The sequence below is a fragment of the Perna viridis genome, chromosome 4 (genome assembly GCF_037379345.1).
Source record: "Perna viridis isolate PV_CMFRI_1.1 ecotype Kerala chromosome 4, ASM3737934v1, whole genome shotgun sequence".
NCBI classification, from domain to species: domain Eukaryota; kingdom Metazoa; phylum Mollusca; class Bivalvia; order Mytilida; family Mytilidae; genus Perna; species Perna viridis.
Genome location: NC_142448.1, coordinates 31,708,357 through 31,721,400, shown reverse-complemented (window position 1 = coordinate 31,721,400; position 13,044 = coordinate 31,708,357). Strand labels below are relative to the sequence as shown.

General features: G+C 32.4%; 1 protein-coding gene across 3 annotated transcripts in view; it reads right to left on the bottom strand.

Annotated features, from left to right (window-relative positions):
* The window catches only part of LOC148619751 (uncharacterized), a 54,396-nt gene that overhangs the window by 7,910 nt on the left and 33,442 nt on the right, over positions 1-13,044 (bottom strand). Inside the window, exons 1-7 of one of the 3 annotated variants that reach the window (XM_088579984.1) lie at positions 11,299-11,559; positions 10,884-11,078; positions 10,442-10,530; positions 2,809-2,932; positions 2,447-2,548; positions 1,104-1,271; positions 687-806 (exon numbers count right to left, since the gene is read on the bottom strand). In XM_088579984.1, coding sequence (XP_088436110.1) covers positions 687-806; positions 1,104-1,271; positions 2,447-2,548; positions 2,809-2,932; positions 10,442-10,530; positions 10,884-11,078; positions 11,299-11,305 — 805 coding nt within the window. In that variant the 5' untranslated portion in view covers positions 11,306-11,559. Of the gene's footprint in view, positions 1-686; positions 807-1,103; positions 1,272-2,446; positions 2,549-2,808; positions 2,933-10,441; positions 10,531-10,883; positions 11,079-11,298; positions 11,560-13,044 lie in introns of those variants that run through there. The other 2 variants (XM_088579983.1, XM_088579985.1) reach the window with 2 other exon arrangements.

Genomic DNA, 13,044 nt, shown 5'->3' with positions numbered 1-13,044 from the left:
AGGGAGAAAAACCAAAAAATACTAAAATAAATCATTTTTAATAAATAAAGTGAAAATTGATATAGCAATGTATTGATATTTACGAAAACAATTACTCAATAACTCTCATGCAGAACTGTAAACTTCCTATACATGTATAAAGTATCAAATGGGTAATTTTCTCACGTAGTCTCATTTTGTTACGGGTTTATTACTATGAAAAGTTTCAGACAAAAGATTTGCGATTTCCTCCGTTTACAAAAGATCATTTAAGAATTGAAGTACTAATGTGGCACGTTTTAACCTCAAGCGTTTATCGAGTGAACATTAAACAAATGATTTCTATTTTTTAATGGACACCTCTTATGAGACTTTTAGTCACTTTTTATGTTTGTGGGGATATGGTACATTCCTATACGGACTTACAAGATTAATAGTCTATAAATATCAGAAAATCTGCATTGTAAAATTGCAATGGATGTCTTAAATGTTTCAAGCAGAATTGTATCATCGAATAAAGACTTAATTGTATTGATTTTTTTTCGAACGTTCCTGACAGTAACAAAACTGTTGGTACATTTCAGACTTATTGGTTTAATACAACACAAATTGCCAACCGGCCAATGAAGGGGCTTGCTCAAACTAGTTTTTTTTTTAATTTAAAATTCAAATCAATTTAATAATGAATAGTACATGTAATTGCACACCATTTTTTACGGAGTTTCTGAGACACAATGCTGGTAGTCTTTCATTGCAGCTTGATATCGTCAAATTTATATCGCCACCTTCCTTTATATCGGCAGCAATGCAAACATCATGTTGTTCAACTAATTTGTAAAAAATGTGTATGTCTCATCATAATATGCACAAACATATTCTTACATAATACGAAGATGTAATTATATCATGAAACAGCAAAGGAAACAAATATTTAACAAGTATTTAAAATTTCATTGTTAAGTTAACTTGCTATATTTACAGTAGTATATAGAAAAAAATACCTTAAAATAAATGGAAAGTAATGGTAAATCGGTTAGCCATAACTGCCTCATTTCAGAGCTTGCAATTCATTGAAAGTTTGTATTTTGTATATTACGCAAATAGACACACGTAATGATACTCACCTTTGGCCAAATAGTACTCTGGTCGTCGAAAGTATGATATCCAATAGGTTCCTTTCTGTATGTTTGCGAGTAAGTTTGCCTGGTCACTATGTAAAAGTCCTCCATGCTCTTTGCATTTCTCGAAGGCTTCAAACCATGTGATTCCATTTGATAAAGACTTGTTGAAACCTATATAATTGTCTAAAAGGTCTGAGATTGTCCATGTTTTTGTTTTTCTAGCAGGATGTTTTGTCATATTGTATATTTTGCTGATTGCCGTCTTGGCGATTTCGTAGTAATGTGCTCGCCTCAAATTGTATTATATTGTTATTTCTATCCGAGTCTATCCAAATTTGGTTACGACTGCATTTCGCAAAATACGTGGCATATAAGAGATGCAGTGATATGACCTTAAACGAGCAAATGTCTAGTGTCTTACATGACACATTTGAACTTTAAAGGGTGATAATTCTCCCGTTCAAATGTTTAAGATCAGTTTTTGCTTTTTTTGTGTGTACATTGTTTTACATTTAAGTGAAGTTTGTAAATAACTTCAGTTGTTCATCGTATGGTAAACTATACTTTTTCCTACTTTGATTTTTTGAATTACACATGCACTGATGTTTTGTACATACATCATTGAATATTTCAATAAAATCATGTTTTGCGATGCTTTTCAATAACCGTATTCACAATCTCGTTCCTACATCACAAGGAACAATATTTTTATATATTTGTAGACAGACATTTTACATAGTCTATAATAAAGATAGAAGTAGTACGTGTTTTGATGCTAATGACAGAAGAACAGAACAAACGATTATTATAGTGTCACAAACAATAGTCCAATACAATTCGCATAAAACCAGCATAGTATACTTTTTGCTAAAACTGTTGCAAATACTCATTTGACATAATAGACACAAATCTTTCTTCACGTTTAAAATAATTTAAATCTGTATAAATTTCACTAGCTTCCAAGATCAAATTTCCTTTACAATCTTAATAAGAAAAGATATTAAAAAGTTTTTTTCTACACATTTAGCTGTTATCAATAGTAGGTAAAATAATACTTATCATCAAGTGAGTGCAAGACATCTTATACTTAGTAAGTACCAAAGAGATCCATGTTATACACATATCCTTTCTTTCGTACTTAACATATAATAAACAGAGTGCAATGCATTAAAATTAGACATGCATAAAATAGCATCAAATGTAGACAAACAGAAAGGAGAAACGGTTCGATCTATATATGAATATATGATGGAAAATAAAGAAAACAGCCACACAAAATGATGTTAGACATTTAAAACAGAAAAAAAAACAACAGAAAAAACAACAATATATATAGCCAATGTTACCTTCGTTGCATACGTAACCAAATTCTCTTCGATTTGAGCATGTTTCGAGATTGTATTTCATCTCTGGTGAAGTTATTGTTTCACATTTAAAATTGTTACCAGCTGGAAACAAATAAGTAAATTATATGTAAAAATAGTATGTTAAATATTTGAAAAATTACAATTAAATTTTGTTATTTTTTATTATCAGAAGACGTCTGGTTAAAGCGAAGGTAATCCATTTTTGTTGTGACAAAAGAAGTCTTTAAAATAAACTTAATCTGTAAAATTAAATATATATATATATATATATTGATATAACAGAATAACTTTAAGCAATGAGGTGTAAATACAACTTTATAAGTGTCAATAAATGATATTACCATATTCATATGCCACACATCTATCTTTTCCGACTGCTTTAAGAGCATTTCGATTTGGAAGAACATTAAACAAAGGTCTGATCCCATTGTTCTCACGTAGACATTTACAACTATTCCTTGTTACCTAAAATTTTAAGATAGAAACTTATTCATCATGTCTAAGTAGTTTAGCTTTGAATGTGATAAACTTTTTGTTAATAATAAAAATAATTTTAAAAGCTCACTCATACCTAACCTGTTTTATTCCAATAAATTGAAAATGAATTATAATAAAGATAAAAGCAATACTTCATAAATATAAGAGCACATCTTCTAGATCATATGTGTATTCGAACCACACATTAGATACGCTTGTGAAACGCATAAGTAATTTTTATTGAAATAAATTGTAGGTCAGATTGTATGTCACGTGAATATAAATTATTGTTTTTGGATTTATTGTTGTAATATAAAATCTTCCTAAGCATGCAAAGGTGTTCGCAGTGTATTTGTACTCAATGTGAATCGTTATAGATTGAAACACAGAAAAAAAATATTTTGTTCACCACGTTTTCTCAGTCAGTCTTCTCGGGGTTCGAGTTGGGTGTATCTTTGGTTATTTGTTATATTGATTTTATATTCTCTATTTTTCAAGATTCTAGTGGGTACTTTCCTCTAGCTTGTGGTCACAGTAAGAATTTTCTTAACAACGTTAAATTGTTCGTGTTTGGAAGTGACGTTTAGTACTGGTTTAAGGATGCTGACATTTCTCAGTTTATCTACACTAGGAAAGTCATTTACAGAACAAGCTTTGATTTTGGGAAAGATCCTAGGTGTTTTCTCTGTTAAACACTTGTCTCAAATGCATAACCCGATTTTTTAAGTTGGCCAGATACCAAATTCTTTGCCGAGTGTGAATAGAGTTCAGGTCGTTTTTTTTTTCTTTTGATGGTAGAACACCATCTGTTTTATTGTAGTATTTATTGTACGGCCTTGAGTACACAGTTATTTTGTAGTTTGTATCATTGCTCTGTATTCCGATCTCTTATTCTGCGGTGGAATGTTTGTTACTTCTGCCATATTCTTTCTCGGTGTTGATCTCACTGTACCTTTGATGATTTGAAATACCTGATTCTGAACCTTGTCTAAGGTCTGGTTGTTTTGTTGTTGTTATCCGAGAGCTAGACCATATTCATGGTATGGGCAGGCATTTACTTTGTAAACTAATATCAAGACGTTGTTTCCATTTATACCCCTTATTATTCCTGCTATTAAACTCATGATGTTAAATTTCCTTCTTGGATTATGCTTCTGCTGATGTCATTAGCTGCTTTAATGTCATTCTTTTGTCAAAAGTTACATCAATATATTTGAAGTAGAGTATTTTCAAAGTTATGTGGGTCCTAAAAAAATCAAAAGATTTTTTGGAAAACATCAATTCAAGATTATTATCAGAACACAATAGCATTAAAACCTATGATTTTCAACTCTTTATACTTATAATCACCATTTATATATATACTCAGTTAAATCCCGACTCAACAACATCATACATCGTTGTTACTCATACTGATAGAGGTTCCTCATACTTGTAAAAAAAATCAAATAATCTTCCAAGTATACCGAAGAAGTTGTTTTCAAAATGCTGGGATTTTTTTTTTATCAACAACAGTTTCGGGGATTTCATACATCGAATTTACCCCAACGAACTTAAGATAAAGGATACTACAGACACAGTGAAGTCATAATTAAATCTTGACCTACACTCAGAGAACGATGGCAAATAAAAACTGCTGAAAAACAATACGACAAACGCAACGAATTTTCATTCCGTATTGCCAACTTTGCTTTCATCTGTGGCATTATCCCTTCAGCACTTGCATATTTTTTTTTTCATATCACAACCTATACGTTACTTCAAAGACTTTTTGTACCGTTCTAGATTTTAAAAATGACCACCTGTTTTCCATTTTTAGTAGTGCCCGAGTTGCTCATTTACCTTTGTTATTTTGTATGTATTATTTTGGTTATGTTAAGTTCTTTTTTTTAAGTTCTCGCTAGAATCACTGTATCTTTGATTACTCTCTTAAACCATGCATGTTGTTTTGTTTTGTTTTTTGTTTGTTTTTTATTTTCATTTTTTTGGGGGGGGGGGGTGATGATGGAAGAGGGTGAATAGAGTTGAAGTTGTTTTTTCTCTGTTGATGGTAACACACCATAGGTCAGTCCATGTCTCTTTTTATTCCTTAGCAGTTGGGATACTGCAAATCATCGTTGTTGTGCGCGGGTGTGTTAAGAAGAAATGCCATAAATTGTCATATTTTCATCAACGAAAATAAGCTACTTTCAAACTCATCTTAATTTGTGAAATTTGTCGATGTTCATATTTTAAGTACACTAGTACATACATTAAAACTTTAAAAAACATAAAAATCAACAAAATGTCAAAATGTGCAGTGAAAATGAGTTACGTGATTGGTTACTCAAGCCGTGGTTGGACCACATAAATATCAAAAGTGCAGTGGGAAGATGACAAAATTGTATATTCAAATTTTAATGGTAGGTCAATGAATATGTATATTTTTCAAAAAGTGCTGCGTTAAGTCTTGTTTGTTTGTTTGTTGGGGTGTACGTCCGAGCAGCAATATTTCAATTATATCCAAACGATGAACATGAGGTAGATGATAAAATGAACATGAAATGATGACGAATTGAAAAATGGGATGGGACACAAAGATAATGGGGTCGACAAATTTTGATTGCCACTGGAAAAAGGTAGAGGTGGGTTGGGTCGGGCAATTCAGTTTCCTGTGGTGGAGCCCTATAGTTCCTACTCCGGGAGAATACCACTATAATGATTTTCTCTTGTATAATATGGCTATGAACACACATCAAGTTCTGTTTAATAGTTCATAGTTTTAAACATATGTATTACTAACAGGAAGGATCATGCTTCTTCAAATTTTCAACTTCTATTCAGATTAAGGATGCAAAAGGAAAGGCATTATTTAATTTTATGACTGAACACATTTTGAACATGTACTGTAAACAAAATTCTCTGCAAAATATTTATGAAATAAATTATGTTTTTTTAGCATTTTATTTTCAAAATAATTATGTATACACAACAATATAAAGTGTTAGCACAATTATAGAAAGTTATGTTAATCACATTGATCTTATAGGGTATGATTCCATTAACACCTCCATCCAGTCATTGGAATGCAGTTAAAACACAATTTAGCACAAAACCTTTTTCAAATGTACATTCCATTGAACACATAACTACTTGTATTTCGCTAATTCATCAAATTTCAATGTAAATGTATAATGTACACATGAATTATGGCAAATAAATGCTTCCTTCTGTTAACTTTGCAAATAGTTCTTGAAATCAAAATTGAATTCAATTGCATCTAAGTTCCTGGGATTATTTATTTACAAATAAAAAGTCAAATTATTTGTCACTCTCAGTTGAAAACTATTGAAGTTCGGTAATATTCTATACTCGAGATTCCATACTGTCACCAAAGTGATAGAAACATAAACCATAAGTAAGGTTAACACTGCCGTTCATGGTTTTGAAGCTTGGAGTAATATCTCTGTAAAGATAGTAAAATTCAAATTAGCATATAATGAAATGTAATTAAATTACTTTTCAGTTATTTATAAAGCCGAGCGTACGGCCACACGAGTTGAAATGAATTAAATAATTAATTACAAATAATACAACAATTTGACATGTCATTGAAAATTATTGAAAGGGAAACAATGATTTGCATCCCTTGTTAGATAGTATTTGTCTAAAAGAAGTACTTCACAATTTGATTAAATGTATTACAAGAATATTATATTAACAGACATTTACTTGTATCAATTTACAAATTTGCGATCGGATTGTAATTTATTTATCATTTCAATACACATTTCGGCAGATGAAAGTTTTTGAAACTCTGATGACAGTTAATCGATGTAAGTTAGTAGGTCAGTGGTGAATGAACCCCTGCAATGCCGGTCCCGCACATAGTTACAACCGTCTTATACCCAAACCAAGAGAATTGAAGATAAAACATGTAAAACTTACCCAAACTTGGAGAAATGTTTTACTGGTAACCTGTATGACTTCAGAATTCGTCGATGAATGAAGTGTATCGTCTCGGTAAATGCAAACGTGACGTCTGATATGTTTACTACAGGTGTTCCGACGTTTCAAGCTTCTCTGTGACGACAACATCGATATAAAACACGCCATCAGTTTTGGTATGTTGTGTTTCTTTATAAAGTAAAGACTACATTTAATACTAAAATACTGTCTTATTACAAAGATTTTGGTTACTTCCGAAATAAATTCTCCCAACTAAAAACGTCCCGTATTGTGTGCGTGATCAGACCTCAACCACACGTACAAGAAACTCCTTAACATACCCACGGTGAATTCCTCTGAGTACTACAGAACAATATCATTAAGAGCAGCTTAAACATCATTTTTATATTTCCGTCGTTCATAAAGTGGATCAATATGGAAGGTACTCATCCTTTTGGTATCCCTTGCCTTAGCAGAACTTTCCTTTCACACTATTCATAAATCAAAATTCTTACTTATCTGTTGTACAAGTATGACGTGGTCCATTTATACATTCTTCCACTAACGTCACATTTTAGCAGTTGAACGAAGGATCCATCTTCCTATACTTTATCATAAGCTTTTTGTAACTCTCTTAGATGACATCTTCAATAACTTGAGATAGATGTTTTGTTTGGTCTTCTTCGCTTTTGTATAGGCTATTCAAGTCCAGTGTTTTCCTCTGATCTAAGCATATTTGAATGCGGCAGGGATTAAACGCTCCATCAATGTACAACAGCTACCTTTCGTGCTAAAAGGGATGATAGCAGAAGACTTGTTCTTTCCTTCCGTCAGTAATGGCATTATCTTAGCCTCCTTCCAACATTATGGTGCTTGCCATTGTCTCCAGCATAGGTTGAATACATTTAGCAGTGTACTTAGTTGTGATTTTCCAAGGTATTGCAGCATCTTATTACTGATGGTATCGGGACTTAAAGACTTTTCTTAATTGTAACTTAATGTAATATTTTAGATTCAGTCATTGCGATGTTACTCTACATCATGTAACGCGTAGTGTTTACGGTCTCTCCATTCCTTTGTGCTTTACTGCTTCTTTCAAGAGATAATGGAATATTGGTATCGCTTCCAGTCTCGTATATTTGCAAAAGCATTTGCTGCGCTTTGCCAGTAGCTGCTTGTCCTTGATAATCTTATGTGATGGCATGGCATGGCGTCCATTTCCTTCATAATTAAATTTCAAAGTCCTTAGCTTTTTGGTATGTTTATTTCGATATTGAGAAGTATTAACAGGAACGAGGAGGTGTTCATCTTGGCAATATTTTCTATAGTTTCTCCATTTTATCCATTGATTTGTATTTCCAAGTCTTGATTTGGCTCGTTAAATCTCCTACCATAATAGATTGGTGTACGGTATCTAGTGAGAGTTTTTCAACAATTGGACAATAGATTTTTTTTAATGCGCAAGATGCCATGAACTTCAAACTTCAGCATGAACTTTGCAAACTTTATCAGAATGAATTTTTGAAACTTATTTATTTGTTGGGGTTTTACGTCTGAGCAGCAATATTTCAGCTATATTCAGACGATTTTTGAAACAAAACGTTTTCTGGTAAAAAATAATTTATCGCAAAAAAAAATGCAAATTTACTGTTAAATATCGGCTAATTTAAAAAAAAATCGAAAAAAAAAAAAACAAAACTCACACACACATACCCAAGAAGCTTAGCTGAATAGTTTAGCTGAACATTGTTTTGTAAGGTCATAACAGGGTACCTCTATTAAAGATTAAACAAGGTAATCAAGATTCTACTGGGTATCAAAAGAATGACATTCATGAACAGAAACCAGGCAATGAACAATAAGTAACAAAAATAATACATAGAAGAAACAAAAGTAAACTCGGTCTCGACAAGGTGCACCGGTATAAGCATCCTCTGCTTCCCCTGAAACACCCACCGAGTTGCTTAAAAAGGCAATTCCAGGGTAGACAGAAGAGGAAAGGAAAACTATGACACGTTGAACAAATCATGGTTCAGATGGATATACTATAACCATCCACAGTTCAAATACGTCTCAGCACAATCGCCGTTAACTACGTTGCAAACTGCAGCATGAACTTTGCAAACTTTATTAGCATGAACACACACACACACACACAAGGAGCTTAGCTGAATAGTTTAGCTGAATATTGTTTTGTAAGGTCATAACAGGGCGCCTCTATTAAAGATTAAAGAAGGGAATCAAGATTCTACTGGGAATCAAAAGAATGAAATTCTTGAACAGAAACCAGACAATGAACAATAAGTAACAAAAATAATACATAGAAAAAACAAAAGTAAATGAGCAACTAGGTCTCCACTAAAATCTATAAGCATAGACCAGGTGCACCGGTATGATAAGCATCCTCTGCTTTCCTTGAAACACCCACCGAGTTGCTCAAAAAAGGCCATAAAACTTCTGAAGTAATGAATTCAATCAACAAACAACATAACCGTGTTCCAAACGTTTAATTGTAAGAAGTCTAGCGCGATATAAAAAGGTCTTTGTAGTTACGGCAAGCTGTGGCATAACGTAGTATTTGTGATATGAAAACTCCATACGCAGGTGCTGAAAAGATGTTATCACAGATGAAAGGAAATGAAAAGTCATCGTGGTTGTCGTATAGTTTGGTCAATAGTTTTTCCTAACCATCGACCTCTAAGTGTAGGTCAAGATATGATGCTGACTTCACTGAGTCTGTAGTATCCTTTATCTAAAGTTTTTCGGGGGGGAGTAGATTCGATGTATAAAATCCCCGAAACTATGATTTTTAACGATAATACGTCATTTATATAGCGGAAACTGAAATTAAAGGTTTTAGCTAAACGATGTTTATTCTTTTGGATCAGCTATTTAGTCAGCCTCATACAATTGTTCAGCAAGTAGAGGAGCACGTTTTGTTCCTATTGAAATGTCAATCGTTTGTTGAAAAACGCTTCCACCACACTTGACAAATATGTTGTCAATAAAAAGCATTTTGAAAACATCTTCTTCGGTAAATTGGAAGATGCTTTGTTTTCTTAACAAAATATGAGAAATCTCTACCGAGAACTATATATCTAAGTGTACCGTCTTTTTTGGAGTAAAAACAATGTATGTTTTTAATTCGGGAAAAAGAAGTATGAAAAGTTGAAAAAATCATAGATTTTAATGCTATTGTATTCTGATAAAAATCTTGAATTGATGGTTTCCAGAATATCTTCCAAACTCATCGGGATCCACTAATTCCACCACTCGAGTAATAAGGGTCATGGAAGGACTGGAAACCCACTTCGACAGCTGTGAGGACAGACTTTAAAACTTTAAAGGGTATTGATATTGTAAATCGAAATTCTTCAAGATTTGTGTTTGTTTGAAAAAGACAGTTATCAATCTAGCGGTAATGTGGATGGTGGTTATTTAAGTGCGATTAAGAACTGGCAATCGTTAATTAAACAAAATGATGACGAATTCAACAGGTATATGTTCCACACTATAAGTCAACTGGCATATGCTGGAGTAAATATCATATAATAGAAACAGCTAACTTACACTATGACTAAAATATTTATGACCATCACATCTTTTAAAACATTCCGAAAAATTCTTAACCTTGTTGGCATTTGTGCATGGAATCCCACCTTTGATTAAAAGAAACAGATACATTGTATTTTTCAAGTCAATACAAGATATACAATATTTTTTTAATTGTTTTCGTGATATGAAAGTCTAGAACGACGGCACTCAAATAATGATTTGTTTTTTATATAGATGGAATATTTTCATGGAATTATTTGAATAAAAGTATTTGTAAAGAATTCTTTGTACAAAAGTATTCATTTAATTAATGCCAAGTAAATTCACGTTTTGGTAAATACACTTTAAGCAAGGTACAATATACAATACTTCCAGGAAGTTCCCAATGTTTTAAATCGATCAGAGCAGTATTTACAATTTTATGGGAAAAAAAAAGAATAATAAACAAATAATGTACCTAATGGATTAACCTTTTTCTGAAACTGCAGCTTGGCGCTGACCCAAACTGACCTTCCTGTTTCATTTGTCATTAAAGCAAATTTGTTCGCTGATATTGGTTCACTGATTTGAGTACCAAATAATTGACAACTTTCAGGAATTTCGATGAATGTTGTTGTATTCTCGGAGATGTAAAAATCGTTCCCGTCGTAAACTGAAAAAAAATATGGTGCGATGAACTACGAAACATATTAAATATTTTATAATGGAGTAGGATATTACAAACTGTAAACCGGGAAATGTCTGCGTTGTCTTTTTTTCACGGTTTCTGCTATTAATCTGTTTTCGCGCGTATTTGAATTTGCGATCGTTCATCAAAATGAACTGTAATGTTCATCGAAGAAAATAGTCGCGACAGCTTAAATTCAACTTACCAAACATTGACGCGAAAATATCCAAATTAAAACTTCTACGAAAATTTCACTGTTTACAGTACACAAAAGCGAGTCTTTTAAATAGAAATTCTACTCACGCCTCGCTGTACATCTAGTTACAACATAAACTACAGTGAATATTACAAACATATTATATATCATTGATGTTAGTATGTAATATTGGTTTATCACATTATAACTTCCTCTAGAACTATCACGATGAAAGTGGAAACGTCATTGACAAAATGATTTTTATAGTATATTTATTTATATATTCACATGATATGTATTTCCTTCTCCCGAATTCCGGGTCAACAAAATAAGCCATTGAGGTGCTATGAGAACTATGCTGTGTTCTCTTTAAATGTTGGGTGTGTCACTGCTTACGATGTTGTTTCTTAAGAATTATATCAAACGTAGAAGGCAGGGACATGTCAAAAACATTATCAACAGGTGAGATGGTTCTCAAAGGCCAAATGTTTGTTGTTTAGATGATTTTGCTATATTGCATTTGTAACAAACACATATATATATCTTACTATTGTTGTGACAGAAATAATCCTTTATCGGTAAGATAAGGCTTTAGAAGTGACTGTTAAATAGATATAATTGTTCAAGATTGGCCAATCAATCAGGCTATTAAACAAAACCTGAACAGTATGATTGCATACAGTTTAATATAAACGTCTAAACAACCAATCGCCCTATGATATAACAAACTCCTGTAAACAGTGGTTAATATTTCGAAGGCTTTCCCACAAGTCTATCCCATTACACTGAATTAGTTGCAGTGGGCTAATAACTGTCATCTTTGAAAATTATTTACAGATATGAAAACAATTTTTGGCTGAGTAATGTGCGAAAAGTTCTCTCGTAGTTGAACACAACTGCAAATACACTAATCTAACGTTCAATTTGCCTGTCTTAGAATATTCATTGATTGACAGGAATAAAGGAGTACTCGCGGTACCCCATATCGCCACGTTGGGCACACAATCCACTTGCTCTGTTGGCAGAGCAACCTGGCCCCCAGCCAGGGTTATTATTATTTAGTCGCCTTTTACGACAAGCTTAGCTTTTTATACCCGGACCCGCACGGGGCCATAAGTTCACATAAAGTCATTTCTATAACTATTCCAAATATTAAAATGAAGTTTATTATTTACTGTTGTATTAAGATTAAACATTAAATATTTTGGAAATCTACATTAAGTAGCTTTTCACAGCTTCCTTGTCTTCCAAATGGTAAAAAGTTCGAGCGGAAACCAAAGGAATATATTCCAAAGATTAAGACGTCTAGACAAGGATAACAGACGCACTCAAGTAGAACCTCTCAGTGGTAGATTTGATCTGATCATATTTCGTTACATTAAGACCAAAGGGAGTGAACAAAATTTATTTCAATTTTTAACGACCTCTCCCATTTCAACTTCTCAACAACAAACTACAAAAGAAAGATATTTAACACAAGGTACAATATACAATGATTGCTTTGTCCAGTCCATGTATTGGTTTTGTTAAAAAGAAAGGTTGTATTGAAAGAGTTTTCTCTAAAAGTCACACAAAAATTTAAATTATTCTTAGTAACATATACCGTGCCTTTATTTAAATGTTATAGACATGTTGATCCACATTTGCGCTCCTTATTTGATAGAACAAAATACTACTTTCATCATTTTTGTAATTATAGAATTATTGTTGGTATAACTATTAGATCAAATACTATGTTGTATATGTTCAAATTGA